The following is a 21,294-nucleotide window of genomic DNA, read 5'->3' as shown; positions in this document are numbered from 1 at the left end:
CTTCTGGAATTCCGCACACAGGCAGTGTATGTTTATTTTGGTCTGTCAAACTTGTGCTGCTCTCCTGCTCTCCAAGTACACATTGTGTTCTGCCATCTTGGGGGTAGATCATGTGCAACTGTCTATTCATATTCCACATTGTTGTGCTTTTTTGCTGTAGAAACGGAGAAAGGAGGACACTCGCAGAGTTCAAGTCTCTGCTTATTACGATTTTCTTTTTCAAAAATGTATAACTTGAAGGAAAACAGCAAAGACTTCCTAAGCCAAAATTCAATGATACATCTAATTGTGTGCTTAGTGCATACTTTCTTAACATTTAAAAAAAAATTGCATTTCAGATAAAAGAATCTAAATTTGTTAACCTTGATCGAATACTATTCCTTCTTATGGCTTTATTTTATTGAGTAATAAAACTAGTCAGGCAATGTGTAATAAATATTATTCATCTTTAAAGCGTAGTGAATACCAATCACTTCCTCTGTTTTCAAACCGTAGTCCTGAACAAATGCAGCGGTATCCCTTGGTTCACCACCAATAATGTCCACTTTTTCCCCTTGTAGACTGCCTCTAAATTTCCACCAGGAATGGCTTGTTTTCTTTCGTATAAATTATTTAGCTAGTCTACTGCTGCCTTATGATTACATTCTCTTTTGTACATTGCATGTTTTGCCATTCCTTGCATTCATTCTTTTTGTTGTCATAATTTCTACAACCGTGTACAACAATACTTTGAGTATCTATTTGATTTCAGAACATGCATTGTGGTGCTGCAACATGAATATGCTTTGACATACCTCTATATACTCCTTTCCAGACAGTACATGTTTTCTTCTACCCTTTGAGTGCGTGATGTAGTCTGCTGTCTTTTGGGTGCAAGCTGTATTCGGTCAGCCTAAGTTTGTACTATATTTTGCAAAGTGTAAAACAGCCCCTTTTTCAATCAGCTTGAGTATGGTAGGTGTATGTTACATTTCATAAGTGCATCATGTGTTAAACCTGTCTGTGAGTAAACTTTGTGCTTCTTGTTCAGTCTACTCCCCTCTTACTCACTCCACTTCTTCTAATCTACTCTGCTCCTTTGATCATATCTGGTGTACCGCTATCCCAATTTATAGCACTACTCCAAACTTTGCACCCTTTGGACTGATATTGCTGTGCCACTCTTCTGATTCAGCGTGCTTTGCCTAGGAAGATTGTTGATGTGCTTTTCTATTCAAAGACTTGTTGAACATGATAAAAGTCCATACCATCCCCGAGGGTGTAAGTTTAGTATGGGGCCTGATCCTGTGGATTCTGTGGACAGAAAGGACAAACTTATCTGCTTTCAATCTTTTGTTTGTTTTAATCTCCTAGGTAAGTACTGGTCTTCACTCCAGCGTCATTCCTCCACTGTTGGGTATTCCTTGATGGAGGCCCAGAAGTCCGAAAGTGAAGAAGCAGAGACTGTGACTGCAATGGCATCCTTGTCTGTGGGAGTGAAGCAGGTAGAGCACAGGTAAGAGTCCACAAAACAAATAAATATAACTGTAGCAGAAGTGACTGATTTTCTTATTAATTCTGGGTACACACTTAAGGAATCGAAGTAAATGTACAGAAGTTAAAGGGAAGACACTATCTCCTCTGGGGTTTGTTATTTGTTGGACAGTAAGACATTAGACTACGACCCCTACAATGGATGTCTTATCCTGTGTGCAGGGTAATGGGTTCAGTGCATAAGGATATGAGTGCAAGAAACCCTGCCAATTGCTGATCAATTAGAAGTATATGCTTCTTGGCTTAACTAGAATATTAGGAACGGTTCTTTTTATTGATTCACAATATGATCTGCACAGCACAGTACTTCATGTCACCATAGCTGGCAGTGGATTAGGCAACCAATTGCCTAGTTGAGTTCATATACAACTTCTAACATTGAACAAATATAAAACATCTTCCCTCTCGCTCCCCCCCCATCCCCCCCCTATTGTGCTGCCTCAGTCGATAATGCGACAACTTCCAAATGTAGGTCCATGGCTCACACTAAGATATAGCGAACCTCACTAAACCAAGTTTCCCACCCTGTAAAAAATAAGCCTGACGACTTCAGTATCTATAGACTTCTTAAGGCCAGTTCTATCCTGGGAAAGTACTGCAGGAGAGGGCCAGAGATCCGAAAGAATGTCTGTCCTTAAATGTCAAAATTGGAAGTAAATTTTTCCACAGACCTGGCATCCCAGACATTCAACACCCTTGCACCCTTGCATAACTGTTGAAGTGGAGAGTTTCTTCCAAACCTCATCTGTTGGCACCTGGGCTGCACCCAGCAGACTATACCAGACCAATCTGTCAGACACCATTATTTCTTCGTTCTGTCAATCCACTCCAGCTGTGTACTGTGCAATTATGTTGCAAAACTTCTGAAGAGCCCCGTGTGCCTCACCGGATGTGCAAAAACGTTACACCCACATCTCCCAACAAAAATCAGGCTGATAGAAAAACATGATGTATCCCTTGTGGTATTACATACTACTGAGTCATTGGATAGTGGCTTTCTTTGTATTGGAGACATACTTATCCCTTGGCTACTAATCTCAATAGATCCTTGTAGTCATTTGTCTGCCTTATTCGCCCACTCTGCTCTGCTAGTATGCTGACAATTCTTTACTAGCAGCATTAAGTGGCTTACATAGGACTGAAATCCTAACCTTTAAGCCTAATGTGAATTGTGGGCCAAATAGTAGAGGGTTATTTCCCCATGTATGATTCTAGTTCATCCCAGGTCTCAAGAGTCCCCCATGCAACATTGGATAAATACAAATTGTGTGGCCTATCCTTTTTGTGTAACCTTAGAAGATCCCATAAAGTCCCTGCCTGTCATAGCATGTTTATGTCCACAGTTTATTAGTTCCCTTCCTAGTCCACTCCTATGATAATGTGGGACAACTACTCTGGTTCTCCTCTCTCTGACCCCCTCCCCCCGAACACCAAACACCCCCACCAGCCCCAACCCTTTTTAGGTCTCGCCTGGCTTTGGAGCGCGCATGCGCTCCTCGCCTGCGAGAGCTATAGTAAACAAGTCAGTTTCCAGAAGGGGGCTCGAGCCCCGCCCCTCATTTCCATTGGGTAGCGTCTGCGTTTATGGTAAACGCTGGCTTCCCATTGGAAAGGAGGGTTTTTCGTTGCCTCCCTTTGGCTTTTTGGTGGACTGCCTCGCCTGATTCACGGCTGTCGTGAAGACTTTTCGTATCTGCTTGTTTATTTAACAAGCAGATACGAAAAGTCTTCACACAGCTGTGAAGCAGGCACGGAGCTCAGAGGCGCACAGGGTCACGGGGAGGACAAGGCAATGGCAAGCGCTTGTTTTTTTTTGTGATTGGTGAATAAGTCTCTCAGTTGTTATCTATTGGCTGTGATATCCCAGAGAGTACATGCGCTCGTCGCAGAATTAACCTGCTATGAATACCCACCTTCTGTCATTGTGAAGACTTCCGATTATGTACATTTGCTTGTTCGTGATTTAGTACCCAAGGCTGCCCTCGTTTGACTCGGGGACTATCCGACACCCACCTGGTTTGTACTTGCGTCACCAGCGTGTCAGTTTTGTAGCCTATTCTTCATAGTACTGCCGGTACCGGATTTCACCCTATGGTAATACAGACCCTTGTATACACAGAGCTGGGGCCAATCGCGGCACATGAACGTATCAACTCATACCGTTATATCCCACCGGACTCTAATTTCCCCTGAAGCCGTTCAGAGAGGGTAGTGGAAGGCCGCTGCGACTCTCTCAGATTCTGCGCACACCACTCTACGGAGGCGTGGCGTGTTCGTACCCGCCACAGGTCGAGGTCTGGAGCACAAGTGGACAGGTGTTAATAGTCCTTATGGTGTTAATGTCCTGTGTTAATGAGCTGGCATTTGTTCTTTTGATTTGGAAAGTTAGAGTAATCTTTTCTTAAGTGATGGCCCAACTTGGATGTCGTTTTTTGCAAAAAACATATTATGGTGCTAAAGTTGGGCACGTTTTAATATATTTATGTAATTTGTAATGCATCTGCAGCGAATGTAGTCTTCTCTGGCATTCCTCCTTAACTTGGAGCAAACTGCCAATGCCGGCAATTACTTGGTATGGCAGGATTTATTCACGTAATACACCAATATATTTCCTAATCCCTGCAGCTTCCTTAAGTGGTGGTGCACTGTGATGTGTTAGGGATTGAAAGACATTTTTCATTGTTCGTCCCCAAGGAACTCAAGTGCATCGTAGTTCGCCGGTGTGGGTCTGGAAGGAACACTGTGCATAAAATTCAGGGGGGTGTTGTCTCCTACTGTTGAAGGAACTTTTTTGTGGTCTGCTGCTACTACGTGTATTTGTTTGTGCCAAACATACTGCGTTGACACTACTTTCATAATAAATCATGAAGCTGTAACTGCATCAGATGTTGTTGCAAAAAGGATACCTATACAAAGTGTATAACATAATTCAAGAACCCCACAGTTGCACCCAATGGATTGAATTTAATACAATTGTAAGTGTAGACAACCATTTTGGTGTCGTGGGGCACATTTATACAGCTTCAACAAGTGGAGAATTATTCCAAAAGGCACGCATCGGCACTTCTCGATTGTGGAACTGGTACATGTATTTTCCTCGACATATTGTAGCAAATAGCCAAAGCTGAAGATCCAGAAAGGAACCCCCTGGCTGGCTGATATGTAGCAATTTCGGAGTATAAACTGCAAGGAAACGTAGATTAGCTTTAGGAAGGAGACGTTTAGCTTTAGGGAAGATCTGACCCAGACAAATCAACAGTTAACCCATAATATTTTGTTTTGGCCACCAACAATACTGTCTTGTTTCGTGGCAGGTGTAGGTTACAACGGCTCAGGCAGGAGAGCACATTGGTGCCTCTAACTTTCTGCCAGACATCTCTGTTCAAGAGAGGAGAGGTACTATTACCAACCAAAAGTGACACCAAACTGGCCTACCATCTCTATCTGACTGCAGCGCCAAACTGCAAGTCCAGAGCTCCTCAAACTGAACTCCTTCTCAACTGCAGTAGTTTCTGCAGGAATGTACTGCAGCAGGGTAGGTTGGGTTGGACAGTGTACGTGGCTTGGGACCAGGTCCTGGGATCTGCTGCTCTGATAATTTCCACTTCTTAGATCTTTGAAATAAATTATGCATTCTCTTTTACTTGCGTGGCTACCCATGGGGAACCACCTTCTCTTGCATGATTCAGTGGCCACAGAACTCTGGGACCTCCTCTGCATTTTCCAGCTTCAGTACGGAACAGTCAGTGCTGGTTAAATAGTCCTCCCATCTTTCTTGTTTTGATCTTTAAATAATTGGGTGTTTTGTTGACTAAACACAGTATATTGACATAAATGGGGAAAGAGAAAAGGGGCGATTTTGCCATGTTTCTGGATATTTGTTGGTACTGTGTTTGCTAGTTACTTAGCCTCTTGATGTTTTCTACAAACTAAGATCTACAGTTGTAATTCATCCCGTGGGTCTTCGCCACATCAGATTTCTCCCCTGACTTAGACTGATCAAGAAAACATTTAGTCTCACAAGGTTGCAACATTTTCAAAAGTGCAGGGATGGAGGGCGGTAAAGGGCTCACTGGACTACCACCCACATAAGATTCCTCTGGGGCTGCAAGGACTAAAAACCTCCGAATGGATTCCTGAAAGCTTCCACGCCTTTGTACTTTTTCTAGGTAGCAGTCTGTGTTTTCCTCTAGTGGACTCAACATTTGTGCGAGCACACTAGATGTACGCCGCCCATTTTAAAGATATGAGTCAGAGCTTAGCTTTGTTGTTGAGGTAGGTAAACATTGGGATACATTCCTCACAGTGTAGCACTCTCTTCTCTTGTACCTGTACAAAGATATCGGAGAAATGACTTGCCAATTTTTGACTGCACATGTGAACCTGTACTTGGGCACATTTGCTTCAAGACTATTTTCTAGGTGTCCCTGTTGCATATGATATTGTGCCTGTCTTTCATTTTCAACCTGTGGGGATGGAGAGGGGAGCTGTTAGTGCTTTGGGGTGGGGATACCAAAAGTGTTAAAAGATATCTAACTTTATTGAAGTACTGCATACAGCAACCACTCTTAAGATCAAATGTTCAGTGCAAATACGTTTTTAAAAAAATTATTAAATTGAGCATTACCAAGTTGAAACATTTTTGGAGTTACCATGTTCAAGATTTTTTTATTTGATTTCAAAATTAAAGATCGGTCGGAACAAGGGGAATTTCACAAGTCATTATATGTTATGAAGAAAGAAGGTGGACAAACTTTGCTGGTATTTAATACAAGCACTGAAAATGCAATAGGTCTCGCCTTTTATTAAGTTAAAGCCATTTGCTTTGCTAATGGTATTGTTTAGCAAAGCAAATGTCTTTAATTTAATTAAAGCGAGACCAATTGCATTTTGAATGCTTGTTTGTGATGCTGGCATGAATGTCTACAAGGTTATGATGTTTCATAAGCACTGGTAATGCCTAGAATATATGAAGCAGCCACAGCTTCACATTCATCACTAGAATATTAATTCCATCCCGCCAAGAAAGTGTTTGTAATCTCCAGTTCCCCAAGACTTGCAATATATCCTCTCTGTGTGGTCCATTTCCCCTAAAAGAGTGTTTCATTTGACTTTGGGGTATTTTCTAAAGTACTTCATTTATCTACATTCCTGTTTTGAGGAAACCTGGTCCTTCATTGCAGCCATCACATCTGAACATAATGACAAGAATGTCTTATTTTTTAGTTGAAAGACAGCCGTTCAGCCACTAACGTTAGTAAGGACACCTCCAGCTTTCCTGCATCCAGGAAAATTAGAATGGGAGGCTTATTTTATATTCATTCCCTGTACCTTTCCCAATTCTGGATGCAGGTAAATCTTATTGGGTAATCGCTGTGTCCCTAAATCGAATAAGAGGGGCGAAAGTAGGGCTAGCCTTATGTGTTCACCTTTTGAGGGTATTTGTTCCGGTGGGTTATCATTGAGAAACATTCTGGACTTGGCAACTATGCAGTTCACTTTGATCTAGTCTGTAAATTTAGACCCTAGACATTTCACTTACACTTCACTCATTAACACCTAGTCCTCTCTGCTTCCAAAGTAATAGCACCACGGAGAGGCACTTTTAATGCATCTTCCCAAAATGATATGCGGTCTTACTTGTATTATCATGGCTCTGCCTACCAGCCTCAAATCCACATTGTTGTGTCTCAGCTTAGAGTGGTAGAACTATATTAAGCCTGTTGGCTAATATTTTGTTTAATATTGTTGCATCAGAATTAATCAGTACTATTGGCCTCTGGAAGGTAAAACTTAAGAGGTCCTTCTTAGATTTAGGGATCAGGTTTATGTCCCCTTCCATCATGCATGGTTTCACTCCATTCCCGGAAGTGAATGTGTATAAGAGTGATTGAAAATAGTTTGACCAGTATGTCTGATGAGGTCTTCTAAAATCCAGTGGAGTACACATCTGGGCCATGTGCTTTTATAAAATGTAATTTCCTTAATTTCCACTCTAACAATTGCCGCCTGGATGAGGGGTGGTTTGGTCGTAATACATCTCTCCGAAAGTCTGAAAAGTGTTAGGAAATCCAAATAATGACTCATCATCTCATTTCGTCGAATTTTATGCATACAGGGGGGGGGCATAAAAATCTGCTTCTTTCCCCACTGTCCGACTCAGGTAATTTGAAAGCTCTCCCACGTGTTTGAGATTTAAGTACACTAAGTTTTTTGGCCACTTCCTTCCAATTGTCACTCTTCACGTAGAAAGATTGCCTGGTCAAAGTTAATTCCACCATATTCATCTTGATATTTATTTGGCCTGTGAACCGATTTAGGTCTCCCAGTAGTCTGTTCCAGGCCTGTGTGTTATGATTAGCAACAAGGATGGCCAGTTCCTTTATCAGTTGATTCTCAAGGGTTTATCTTTTCCATGCCCTTTAAGCAGCTATTGTTATAAGTTTCCCCAATCCTTGCTTTTAAAGGTGACACATTTCATTTTTGATGTTGTCATATCTGCGGATGTAAAAGATAGCCTCTATACTTATGTAAACATCCGATGTCTGGGTGGAGTCTTTCAAAATATCATCCTTAAATCTTCAATAGAACCACACTGTCTCATGAATTCCCAAGTATGCCTAATATCTGCATGGTCAGAATAGGTTAGGTAGCTCCTGTGGGCGTTTGAGAAGAATTAATGGCAGTGCTCATCACTATGAAATGATCTAAACTAGTTCACAAATCCCATATATCTCATGACCCCTTTGATGTATTTGCTTATGGCTCTAACCAGCCGTTAATAGGTTCAGGGACAGTAATGTGAGCCATTCCACACTATGATGATTTCTACTGCCAATAAAATATTCCCCCTTCAAATCTGAAATGTATCCCTGGAAATTAAAAAAAAAGTGCCTTACCAGTATTCACTTCATGTACGTTTGGTTGCTAATTGGAATTCAACTCCCAAAGTGATCCCGAAGCAAAATATACCTCCTAATGGGTCCTTACACTCCTGTATGTTGGTGAGAAAGTCTTTAATCCTTATTCTCAGACTGGCCTCCTTGATCTGCAATTGAGGCCAAAAATCACTAGTGAAAGTTAAAGTGTGTATCTTGATTAACTATAACATCAGGTTGCAAGTTATTGATGTGCTGCCAGAATTGTATCCATTTTGTAGGAGAGTTAAACCCTCTCACTTTTAAAGATATCATTCCTTCCATAACTTCAACTTGAAAGCAATGAGCAAAACATCACAATCCATAACTGTGCCTCTCTCTTGAGTGGACATTCCCACTCAGAGTGCGGGTCAGGTTTGCCATCTTTTTGCCACACGAAGGGTACTTGTTGAAAAGGAATGGCATTTTTTAACTGAGAAAAAAATATTTTCATCAGAAATAAGGTTAAAAGCACTCTGGGTGTTTAAAACCGCCAAGTGAAGACAAATTTTGGAAAATTTGAAGGGAAAAATATCACAAAAAATGTCAAAAGTTTAAGAGCTTAGTGTTCCAGGATCCTCCCTGAAGGAGCGGGAAAGTAGAACTGCCCTAACTGTCACCTGTGGGGCATGATGGGACTCGGGAAGTCTTGGAGGTCTTAAAAGCACAGTGCCAGTTTTTCTCTGTGGTTTTCAGTAAAGCCTGCTGGCTAGCCATAACTTTCATTCCCTTGCCTTTTTCTTTTCAAATAAAGAATGTTTTCCTTACTTCAAAATGTTCATCTTTCTAAATTGCAGAAATGTTTAATGTTACTCTAGGCTGTGTGTATATGTGTGTATATATATATATATATATATATATATATATATATATATATATATTCACTTAAAAAACCATAGGTTTCACAAATGTTATAGTTGGCTGGACATTTCACTCGTAAAAAACCAATGAAATTCCCCCGTTATAGTTACTGCAGGCAACTATAACTCACGCGACCGCAATCCTCTGCTGATGACGTCAGATATTACATCACTGTATTTAGACACTTATTTACCCATGTCTTCTTCCATTAATCTTTAGCTATACATATATTACAAATATTTATTTTTCAGAAAGACACATATGTCATCAGTGATGTAATATCTGACGTCATCAGCAGAGGATTGCGGTCGCGTGAGTTATAGTTGCCTGCAGTAACTATAACGGGGGAATTTCATTGGTTTTTTACGAGTGAAATGTCCAGCTAACTATAACATGTGTGAAACCTATGGTTTTTTCAGTGAATTTGTACGGTTTTTTAAATGCTAAGTTATGGTTTTTTTTTTTTCAGGTTTTACACCGTGCGCGCACCGTGCGCTTCGCGCACCATGCGCGCTCTGAGGGCACTCTGTGCGCTTCGCGCACCGAGCACCCACGGTTCGCAGTGCGCGCAGGGTGCGCGCACCTCACGATTTAAAAAAAAAATAAAAAAATATTTGTTTTTTTCTTCCTTGGGGGTCCTTCTGTGACCCCCTGACCAAGGCTAGGGGGTCAGGAACTGTCCACTCTGCCCCCTTTTCACGTTCTCCACCTTTGTTTTTCACCCCGTCAGACTGCGAGAGACAAAATGGCGGCCGACACTTCCTGGTTTCGACCGATTCAAATGTTTACCGACATCTAACAACCAATCAGAATTGCGCTCGCGCACGGCAGGGTGCGCGCACGGTGCGCGCGTATAGATATTGATATGCTTTTAAGTGCTATTTTCTCAGGAAATGCTGAAGAGATTTACACCAGACCTGCTAAAGGCACTTCCTTGACCTTATGGCTACCTCTCTGCCAAATTTCAAGTAATTCTGTTCAGCCGTTCGGGCTGTAGCTGTGTCTAAAGGTTCTATGGAAAAATGCATGGGGAAAACGCGTTTTGGGACCCCCCTTTTTCTCGGCCCTATGCTTGACGAATCACCCCGAGACTTTCGGGGTAGGGGCTGAACGGAGCGCCCCATTAGTTTTGAAAATTTCGTGAGGATTCGTCAACCGGCGCCAAAGTTATTCAAAATAGAATTTTGAGATTTCCTATGGAAACTAGGTTGTAACTATAACTATCTACTGGCGACCGCCAGTAGATAATATATATATATGTTGTGTGTTTTAGGATACTACGTACATCATTAACGATTAAACATACGTATATATTATTTGATATGTGCTCTGGGGTCCCGACATGTGGGCGGGACTATTTAGTGCTTATGACTTTGATGAGTAATTCCCCTGGAAGAGATCTAGGATTACATGTAAGCAATGTATCTTTATTCCATCCCTTTCCTACCCATGCCACCATCCTCTGACCAGCTGACGAAGAACCAACTTTCCTTGCTCCGTCAGGAAGTTCAGGCTCTTTTGATTATAGGAGCCATCAAGAGGGCACCAACATCAACAGTAGGTTGTGGTGGGGTTTCCTGCTACTTTCTGATGCCAAAGAAGAACAGAGGCCTATGCCTATTTTAGACCTGCACCCTCAATTTCTTCCTGAAGGAGAAATTCCACATGCTCATGTTAGCGCAAGTTCAATCAGTCCTAGAATGTGGAGACTGGATGGTAGCGTTGGATTTTCAGAACGCCTGCGTGTATATTCCCATCCTGCATGCACACAGACGTTACCTGTGACTATCGGTGGCCCGCATGCATGATCAATTCGCTATGCTCCCTTTTGGCCTACGAGCACCCCTCGGGTATTCACCAAGGTGATGGTAGTGCTTGCAGATCACCTTCGGAGGTCAGGGGTTCCAGTGTTCCCCCTGCTTCAACGATTGGCTGATGAAGGCAAGCTGGTCTCAGGCCGTTGCCTTCTACCACCAGAATACAGTGGACCTCCTTAATTCGCTGGGTTCACTATAAGCTGCCTAAGTCACATCAAACTCCTTCTCAAACACTTTCTCAAACACTTTCTCAAACACTCCCTTTCATCGGAGCTGTTCTGGACACTGTACAGTTTTGGGCCTATTCTCTGGAATGGTGATTTCAGGAAATGCAGATGTTGATTCCACTGTTTCAGCCTCGATCCTGGATTTCGGTTAGACTGACTAAGGCTGCTGGGGCTCATGGCCTCCTGCATCCTTCTGGTAACACATGCCCTTTGGCTTATGCAGGCTCTGCAGCGGGACTTGAAGTCCCAGTGGGTGCCGCATCAGTGGAATCTCTCTGGCCTGGCCCAGATATTAGAGGGAACTTTAAAAGACCTACAGTGGTAACTGATGAACAGCGATTGAGTCAGCGACAGACCCCTCTCGCTTCCCCACCCAGGGCTGACTGTAGTGACAGATGCATCACTCCTGGGTTTTGGTGGCCATTTGGGAGAGGTGGAGATCTGAGGACTCTGGTCTCAGGCGAAGTCTCAACTTCACATAAACCTGTTGGAGCTGAGAGTTATCTGACCGCTATTGAAAGCCTTTCTTCCTTCCATCAAGGAAAGGCTAGTTCAGGGACAACAGAATGTCAGGGCATTTCCCTGGTGGTTAACATCTGGCGGGCTCTTTGAACCCGAGAGCGACTAACTCAGCCATCGAAGCCTAACGGATCACAAATGATGGCTCCATCCTGAGGTGGGCAAGGTCTCTTCAGAAAATAGGAGAACCTTGGTTAAATCTATTTGCCACCACCAAGAACGCACAATGTTGGCATTTCTGTGCATTGGAGTTTCCATGGCAACTCTTGCGCAGAGACTATCTTCATCTCGAGTGGAGCTCAGGCCTCTAATACGCCTTTCTGTTGATAGCACCCCTACCCAGAGTTCTCAAGACGATCAGGAATGACTGAGCCCAAGTCATTCTTGTGGCTTCAGATTGGATACGGAGAGTATGGTATCCCGAACTCTTGAGCATAAGTCCTCTCATCAGGCTGCCCTTTTGGCCGATCTACTGTCACAGCAACAGGGCAGGGCCCTGCACCTGAACCTGTGCACGGTCCGCCATCATGCGTGGAGATTGAGCGGTGGCAGTTGACAGTTATTGACCTCCCTACAGAAGTCTATGATGTCATTCAGACGGCCAGGCAACTCTCAACTAAGACATTATACAACTGATATTGGGACAGATTTGTGTCTTGGTGTGCTTCCAAAAAGTTTGATCCCCTTTCTGCACCTTTATCTGAAGTTATGTTGTTCGTTCCCTCACTAGCCAAGTAAGGCTTTGCTTTGTTCACAGTTAAAGGGTATCTTTCGGCCTTATCTCCATTCTTGCAGTTACCTGATTAGCTTTCCCTCTTTAAGTAATTTGTTGTGACCCATTTCCTAAAAGGACTACAACATATAACCCCTCCAACACCCTTCATCATGCCCCAATGAAACTTGAGTCTGGTATTGACATTTGTGATGTGCTCACCCTTTGAACCTATGCACAACTGCCCTCAACAAATTTTGACCTTCAAAACTGCCTTTCCAGTGGCCAAGATATTGGCCAGGAGCATTAGCGCACTGCAGACACTTCCGTGCACCCTCCATACATCACATTCCTTGGAAACTGGTTATGAAAACACGTGCCTCTTTTCTGCCGAATGTGGTGACACCCTTCCATGTCAGCCAGACCATTCCACTGAAGACCTTCTTTGACACGCTCACTCTTTCAAAGATGAGGGCAGGCTCTATCGCCTGGCCTTAAAAAGAGTGTTATCATTCCACATTGATCATTCTAAGGAATACCGGGTGAATGATCATCTCTTCATTGCATTTACTGGAGCAATACTCTGCATTAAAATCAGCTACACACTGGCCACGAAGCAACCCTCTGAGGGCCTGAAAGCTCATTCCACCAGAACCAAGGCTGCGACCACTGCATTAGCCTATGGAGTCTCTTTCCTAGATATCTGATGGGCCACAACGTGGGCGCCTCTGAACACCTTCACCATGCACTGCTACCTGGACAGTCAGGTCCGTCGTGACAGACAATTTGCCCGTTCATCCGTCCAGGATTTCCCAGGAGACACACCTCTGAAGAGGCATCGCTTGCGTATCTATTCTAAGGTAAGAATCTTCAGCTAAGTTACTTATCTTCTTTAACCCCTTATCTGGTAAAGACTCAATTTAGCTGTAGATTCCTTACCGATCCTCCCTGCTCTGCAAACGGATTTCTCATTATAGGGTAGCCCTTACAGGGTTTTTAATGTCTGCACTCTGGTACATCACCAAACTACGTGGCGCAGGGCTTCTGGCGTGGAAAGGATGGGAAAGTTAACTGATGTCAGCTCGCAGGGGTGGTGCCTATATAGGCACTGCACACGTCACTTCCACAACACGTCACTTCCAGCGCAGACCGTGCTGATGGGGATACGAAGGGCACCACCTACCGGTGCATAGAGGTTCCGGATACAGTCTGACATCTGGGAAATATTCTAAGGTAAGGAATCTGAGGCTAGTCTCTAACAGGGTGTTACTGAAGATAAGTAACTTGTGTATTCAGACATGCTATCATGACACTAAGTGTTCTTACTGCTCCGCTCAGGGTGCACTCCACCTGTATAAGAGATAAAGAAACATGGCTTTCTGAGGCACAGACTTCCTGTTTTTTCCTAAAGTCCTTTAGATTTTCATGGTAACTGGGAAATGTTCTCTCCACACACACACACAAACTCTTTCTTTTTTGTCTTTTTGTTTACTTCAACTGATGCATTTAGTGCTCCATCATCTATTGCCTCCACTGCACACTGACAAGGGCTTTTTCAAATGCCATATTTGATTCACCCACCATGCCTGCTATCTGTGTATATATTTCTTGTATTACTGGAAAATAAACGCTGGTAAATTGGCTGGTATAGTGTATGCTTACGGTCATTATATATTTAACAAAAGAGGTAAAGCTATGGAGTAGGCATATGCTCTTATCACCTGTAGTGAATGTAATATCTTAGTATTATGAAAGGAGAATATGGAGTAGGATTTGAACAGTCATAAGACAGGGTAACTTGTTTATTATCATTACCAAGAGAACTTTCTAAATACTGACTTCAGTTTAGCCTTCCCAACCAAATATATTCTTGGCTTTTATGGAATTACAAGAAGTAGTGACTGATTTAAAATTTTCATCACGTTTTATGCATTCTATATACAACGTTTTCAACATAGAAAAGTGGGAATATAGTCCCTTTTACAGCCAAGTGAGAGCATGTAAGCAGTTTTGCAGCATTGACAAAAACAGCTTTCAACAAGTACTTCAGACAATTGATCACTTAAACGACAAGTTACACTTTTTTAATAAAGTTCAGTAGAATAGTTACCAAGCTAGGGTATCGAATGGTTCATGTGTATCCCACGAGAGTTAGCTACATTGCAGTATAGGAGAAAAGATTCCATTATACGAGAATAAAACAGTAGTAGTAACTGGAGCCTGTGACTTCAAATCCCTATCCCTAAGCCATAAAGTCCAATGAAGTATGTGATTAGGTCAGTAAATATGAAAATTGAAATACAACCTTCTTGGCCTTGGCAGGAGAAGAGCGAGACCAGTATTGTGGGGCGCTAGTCCGTGTATATAGCAGCCAGCCACTGCACCAACCCGTTTTACTATGGGTCCGGATCGCTTCCATTACTCCCCTGTGAGAGAGCTTGGAGATCTGCCAAAATTGCACCCCAACTGGAGGCTGCAGGGTATTCGCGTAATCCCAAATCATCCTCCTGGTGTAATGCCACACACACTGCCTGTGCCCACACAAGAAAGGAGTGCATCTATGTCTCGAGTGATGGGAGCTCTGGGGACTTCGACCTGCGGGTGATGCGTTGTTTAGTCATCAGGATGCCCAAGTCAAGAAACCTAGAGGTTGTCTTGTTTTTCTTGGTTCTAGGGAACAGGCTCAGCATGTATGCCTCCCATGTGTGTAGTGCGTTGCATTCCATGTAAGTCAACAGTTGGGTCATTGACATCTTGCCTTGGAGTTGGTCTGCATTTATCAGGGAGCAGCAGGGTCAGGCAATGTCTACACGGTGGAAATGATGGTTATTTTTGGCAATAGTAAGATAGGACCACAGTATAAAACTGTATTAGGCGGAACCTCGTATCGCCTGGTACATTAGTGGGGCTCCCCAGGTTTCTAGCCCATTCCTTGTCTGTACAGGGACAGGTAAGGTTCCCCTCCAAATGGGCACATAGGGCTGCATGCAAAGGCGCTGCATGAGTTTGCGCTGAGGCAGACCGCCAATATACTAAGTGCCTACTGGGTCCAATAACCTGTAAATATTGTACTATAAAGTAAGTCGATGGCTCAGTAGTTCAGTCGCCCTATGGTGGGTTAGCTTCACCAGCAGGGAGCTGTATATGAGGAACTGGCATGGCTGCAGCTCAAATTCGCCCATTAGGTCTCATAGGGGATGAGGGCACCATCACTGTGGAGGTCTCCCAGTGTGTGTAATCCTACAGCATGCCAGGTTTAGAGTTCAATTGCGGAGGTAATGGTGGCATTTCTGGGAGTGCCTAGTAGGGCTAATGCTGGTACATAGGGAGTCACTGAGCACATAAGAGAGAGGCACTGTCGATAGCAACAGTGTGCGACACCCAGCAACAGGGGGACCGGCACATTAGCACGAGTGGGTGGGTGAAACAGGTGAAGGATACGGATCAGTGTCCAGAGCAGTAGCATAGTGACTGTGTTAGCAAACTGCCGGGCATATAGACATTTACCTACCCACTGAAGTTGAGAGGTGAGATAATATAGTTCTTGGTTCGGTACCACCAAGCCGCCTCAGTCCGAAGTTGAGCATAATTTTGCCAACGCCACACTGATGCACCCAGAATTTCAAATGAATTCCCTGATCTGCATCCTGAAGTCTCAGAACAATGAGATGTATAAAGGTAGATTGGAAAAATAGTATAAACATTGAGCGAGGACCACCATCTTCAGTAGGGCCACCCCGCCCATCACCAACAACGGTAGTGTCCGCCACAAAAGTCATCAGTGCTCTGATGGATGTGGCTGAACGCGTGAGGCTGCCATCAAACATATCCTCCGGAGAGTGATGTATGCGAATGCCCAAGTACCAGAACGTACTGGACTGCCAGGGTATAAGTCACTCTAGGAAAGGCAAGTCATGGGTTTGACAAGTACGGTGTAAATGGGAAGAAGCCTGATTTTGTCCAGATGATCTGGAGGCTAGTCAGCTCCGCAGCGCAATGCAGCGCTTTAGCTATCGTGCCAGGGACATTATGGATGTCCCTGAGGTATAAAAGGAGATCATCCTCATTAAGAGATACAGCATGAAAACCTTCGCCTAAGTGTATGCTCCAGGTCTCCCCTTGTTGCCGAAGCTCCGCCGCTAGTGGTTCTATCGCTAGGGAAAAGAGTAGGGGGTGAGAGTGGGCAGTCCTGCCAAGTGCCCCAACTAATTGAAATTGGCCCGAAGATAGAGGAGACAGTCTTGATTCTCATCAGAGGGTGTATAATGACTGCACTAGTCGCAAAAATCGGGAACCGATGCCATATCGCCTCAACACCTCAAACTAGAAGGGTCACTCCAGATAATAAAAGGCCTTTTCGAGGTTCAACACAAGGCATCCTGCTCTGGGCCAATGCCGCGGTGAAAGTCATGACAGAAAAGAAACATTTGAGGTTCAAGTAGATGTTGCGTGCGCGCATGAACCTGTTTTGGTCCAGGTGCATCAGCGCTGAAACTAGAGCCACTAATCAGGTTGCGAGGATTTTAGCCAGGACCTTATTGTTTGTATTAAGCAGTGCCAGCGGCCTCTGATCCTAGCTCCATAGGGTCCTTGTCTGGCTTGGGGAGCGAGACAAGCAAGGCCTCTCTTTGGGAGTTGGATAAGGTAGTGACAGAGAAGATTTCTTCGTATAGGAGCTTCAACCAGGGAGCAACTAGTTTGTAAAATTCTGTGGGCAAGCTGTCAGGACCCGGGGTCTTGCCAGGGTCACACGCACAAATGCTTTCCAGTATTTTGAACTGTGTGATAGGGTCATCCAGCTCTGCTCGGTGTGATATGAGGCAACGAGATCGAGGAGAAGAATGTACTGAGTATGTAGGGTCAGCCGCAGTGGTTGCCTGATATAAGGATGCGTAATGTTGCGTGTGCTGGAAATGTATCTCGTGCTGGGTATAAAGTAAAGTACTGGTGGTGGAGCACAATGTCCGGATAGGAGAACAGGATTGATCCTGGTGAATCAGCCATGCCAACAAGCGCCCTGACCTGTGCTACTGCCTGCGGGCTGAGTGAGCTGCATAAATAAGACAGCACAGTCTCTCCAGCAGGGGTAAGATGCCTGGAAAGGATGGTCTTCCAGGGTCCCTGGTTGTAGCCGCCAAGTGGGAATGGCGGTATAGTGGTGTCCCATGTTAACTAAGTTTTACGGGATGTGGTCCGAGTGGGTCCAACCCAGATAGTCGGTCTGTGGTACTGAGGGAAGAAAGATAGTTGTGCAAAGTAGTCTATCAAGTTGGACATGCAATTGGTTTGGGGCAGAGAACAATGAGTACACCCTAACCACTGCATTACGCTGGTGCCAAATGTCCACTAACTGCCAGTGTTGAAGCCAGCCGTGGAGCACCCGCGCAGTTGAGACTATAGGTGCATTGGGCTGTGGGGGAAACAAGAAGTCCCGGTTCAAGGACACTGTTAAAGTCGCCCCCTGTGAGCCACGAAAGTCCGCTTTGCCGGGGAAAGCATGCTAGATAGCTTGTCAAGAAAAAGGGTTTGTTCCGAAATTGATGTATAGACTGAGCCTATTAGTATCTGTTGGCCGTCCAGGCGACCTCGCACAAAAACGTATCACGCTCTACATAAGTGTCAGTCTCGTCAGCTATAAAAGGGGGTCCCGGCCTAATCCATATTAATGCCCCTCTAGCATAGGTAGAAAAATGTGTGCCAAACAGCTGACCCCGCCAGCGCTTCTGGAGCCTAGTGGCCTCCGGGAGCGTTAAATGCATCTCCTGTGGGAGTGCAATTTGGATGGAACGTCACCTGAGGTAGAAGTAGTGGGAGTATCTTCGTGTAGGCTTATGAATACCCCTCATGTTCTATGTAAGAATAATATTGGGAGCCATCAGTGCAGTGAAAGGGAATCCTGTAATTGATCACCTGACAGCCAGGAGCACACCATGCAGACGTTGGCCAACGAACATGGATGTGGGCTCCATCGAACAACAACAAAAAAATGTAAACTATCGTTAACCAAATGACAAAATCTGGAAATTCCATCAGAGCAGAGGGACAATGTGTATCAGCTCAAACTGTCGAACTTTCTAGTTCAGTTCATCTAACAAAGCGGAAGAAGGTACCTTCGGGAGAGGCGGGGCACGTGGAGCTCAGTAGGACGTGTCCCCGATATGTCAAGTGAATAGGCTTTTGTAGAATATTCAGTGGAGTAACATTTGCGACACAACAGTTGAAGATATGTTATGGACAACATTTTATGCCTTCAGGAAAGACGGCGGAGGAGGCGGATTGCAGTACATGCCCTGCCGGTCACCAACCCAGAGCATGCAGCAATGTTATGTAGGTTCAGCTATAAGATAGTAACTATTATCAGTAAAAATCGGCTAGGGTTTCTAAATCCAGCACAATAGCAGAGTTAAATCTAGATTATGCAGTTCGTAGTGTTTACATCAGGAGGAGCAGTAGAGTCTATCTCAGAACCATCTTCACTGCCAGATTTGGTGTGGTCGTCTAGGTCCAAGGCCTGCGCTGCTTCTCCGATGGCCGCCGCTGTTTGTAAGGCCCAGCATTGGTCATGTATTATCTGTATCTGAAAGAAACACGTTAGTTAGATTCCTCACCTTAGAATATCCCCAGGCGTCAGTCTGGATCCGGAAGATTTTTCGTCAGCAATACCCCTTGCGCGTCGCTAGGCGTCGTCTGCGGCTCCGCGTCCGTCGTCGGCGTCGTGCGCCGGAATGACGTCGTCGGAGTACTTAGACGCCGCCCTCGCGCGCTGACGTCAGTTCTTCTTTTTTCCGCGCCAGTAAGCGCAGACCCGGGAGAGCTACCCCTTTAGTCAATTTTTGACTAACTTTTTGATCCTTTTTGATCCTGTCTATCGACACCGGTGCCGGTAGGATGCCTGGGTTTAAAGCCTGTACGGACTGTAGCCGATTGATGTCGGTTACGGACCATCACCGCCGGTGCCTGTACTGTTTGGGCCTCGACCACGACGCGGAGTCGTGCTCGGACTGTAAGGCCCTGACCTCGAAGGCTAGACGGGAGCGGTCCCGTAAGCTTCTCGAGATTCGCCACTCGGCTCCGCGCGCCTCTCGATCCCGGTCCAGGAGGAGGTCCAAGGATCGGTCGCGGAGCCGCAGCCGACGTCACCATCGGTCGTCGGGATCAAAGTCTTCGGGTAAGTCGAAGCATTCCAAGAAGTCCAAGAGACGACATCGCTCTTCGGACTCCCTTCGCCGGTCGCGCGACTCGGTCGAGGGTCAGGGTGGTTCCACCCCCGCGGCTCCGGCGGAGCCGCAGGCGCCGCGTCCATCCCCATACCCTCCGGTCCCTGGGACTAACGCGACGCCGGTGGAAGTCAGTGCCTTCCTCTCGGCCATGAGGAGCCTGGCTCCACCGTCAGCGCCCGCTGGTGCGCCTTCGGGCCCCGCGAACCCGACTGGGCTGCCTTGCCAGCCGGCGGCTCCGGCCCCGGCGCCGTTGACGGCTCCGGCCTCGACGCCGCAAGCGCCCGAGGGACCCGTTCTCGAGTCCCCGTCGACGCCGGTCAACCTTGTCACTCCTCCACCGGCGTCGACTCCGGTTCCACCGCCGACGTCGACTCCGCTCGACGCCGTGCCCCAGTTTAGTCCCGGTCCGGGCCCGGCGCCGGTCCGGCGTCGATGGACGCCGAGAGACACATTTTGTCTACCGCCTGGCTCCGTTACTTTCTCCTCTACACCAGGAGTCGGATGATGGGGACTACTGGGAGGGATCCGAGGATCCTATGGCCCATCAGGCCCAACTGTCCCAGGACTGGGCAGATGAACTGGGGGAGGCCAGTGGTCTGGATACCTCGCCAAACACTGGATTCATCCCTCCTCCGACTGTGGCTTCGGAGGAGGGTGCTGCTTTCTCCGTGGTGCTGCGCAAGGCGGCCGCAGCCCTTGGGCTCGAGCTACCTGCCGTGGCTGTGAGGACGAACGTCCTCACTGAGGTGCTTCAGTCTGCAGCAAGCTCCACTGAGCCTCTGCTGCCGTTCAATGAAGCCCTCACTGACGTTCTCCAGGGCACCTGGTCCAAGCCCTCCACAGTTCCTCCTGTGGACAGGAACGTTGCCAGGCGCCACCGCCCTGCTCCGGGCGACCCCAGTTTTCTGTCCCAACACCCTACCCCTGAGAGCCTGGTTATCCAGGCCTCCACCTCCCAATCCTCTTTCCCGACCGCCCCGCCGGACCGGGATTCCAAGAGACTGGAGCAGTTTGGCAAGAAACTGTTCTCATCCCTTAGTTTGGGCCTGCGGTCTTTGAATATCGCTTGTCTCTTGGACCGTTATTCCCACTCTCTGTGGGATGCGGTGGAGGACGCGGTGCCACTGTGTCCGGAGGAGGTCCGGACACGACTTACCCAGGCTCTGGCCGATGGGAGGGATGCCGCGCGACATGCCATACGTTGTGGGCTTGACACCACGGACTCGCTGGGTAGGGCCATTTCCACCACTGTGGCGCTTCGACGTCACGCCTGGCTGCGGTCCACGTCGTTTTCCGGCGATGTCCAGAGAACTCTCATGGATATGCCGTTTGATGGCACTCGCCTGTTTGGCGAGAAGGCGGACAGTGCGCTGAACCGCTTTAAGGACTCCCGGGCTACGGCCAAGTCCTTGGGCCTCTCGGCCCCGCGGTCGCAATCTTCCGCTTTTCGCCCCTTTCGTGGCCAAGGAAGGGGTGCCTCCTCACGTG

At 46.0% G+C, this 21,294-nt stretch overlaps 1 protein-coding gene across 7 annotated transcripts in view; it reads left to right on the top strand.

Moving 5' to 3' along the window:
* HDAC4 (histone deacetylase 4) overlaps positions 1-21,294 on the top strand; it is a 1,546,655-nt gene that overhangs the window by 1,499,898 nt on the left and 25,463 nt on the right. For all 7 annotated transcript variants that reach the window (XM_085645137.1, XM_085645138.1, XM_085645139.1 and 4 more), the window contains one exon: positions 1,354-1,495. In XM_085645137.1, coding sequence (XP_085501263.1) covers positions 1,354-1,495 — 142 coding nt within the window. The remainder of the gene's footprint in view (positions 1-1,353; positions 1,496-21,294) is intronic.

This window comes from Triturus cristatus, chromosome 3_1 (assembly GCF_964204655.1).
Source record: "Triturus cristatus chromosome 3_1, aTriCri1.1, whole genome shotgun sequence".
NCBI classification, from domain to species: domain Eukaryota; kingdom Metazoa; phylum Chordata; class Amphibia; order Caudata; family Salamandridae; genus Triturus; species Triturus cristatus.
This window is presented reverse-complemented; position numbering and strand designations above follow the sequence as displayed.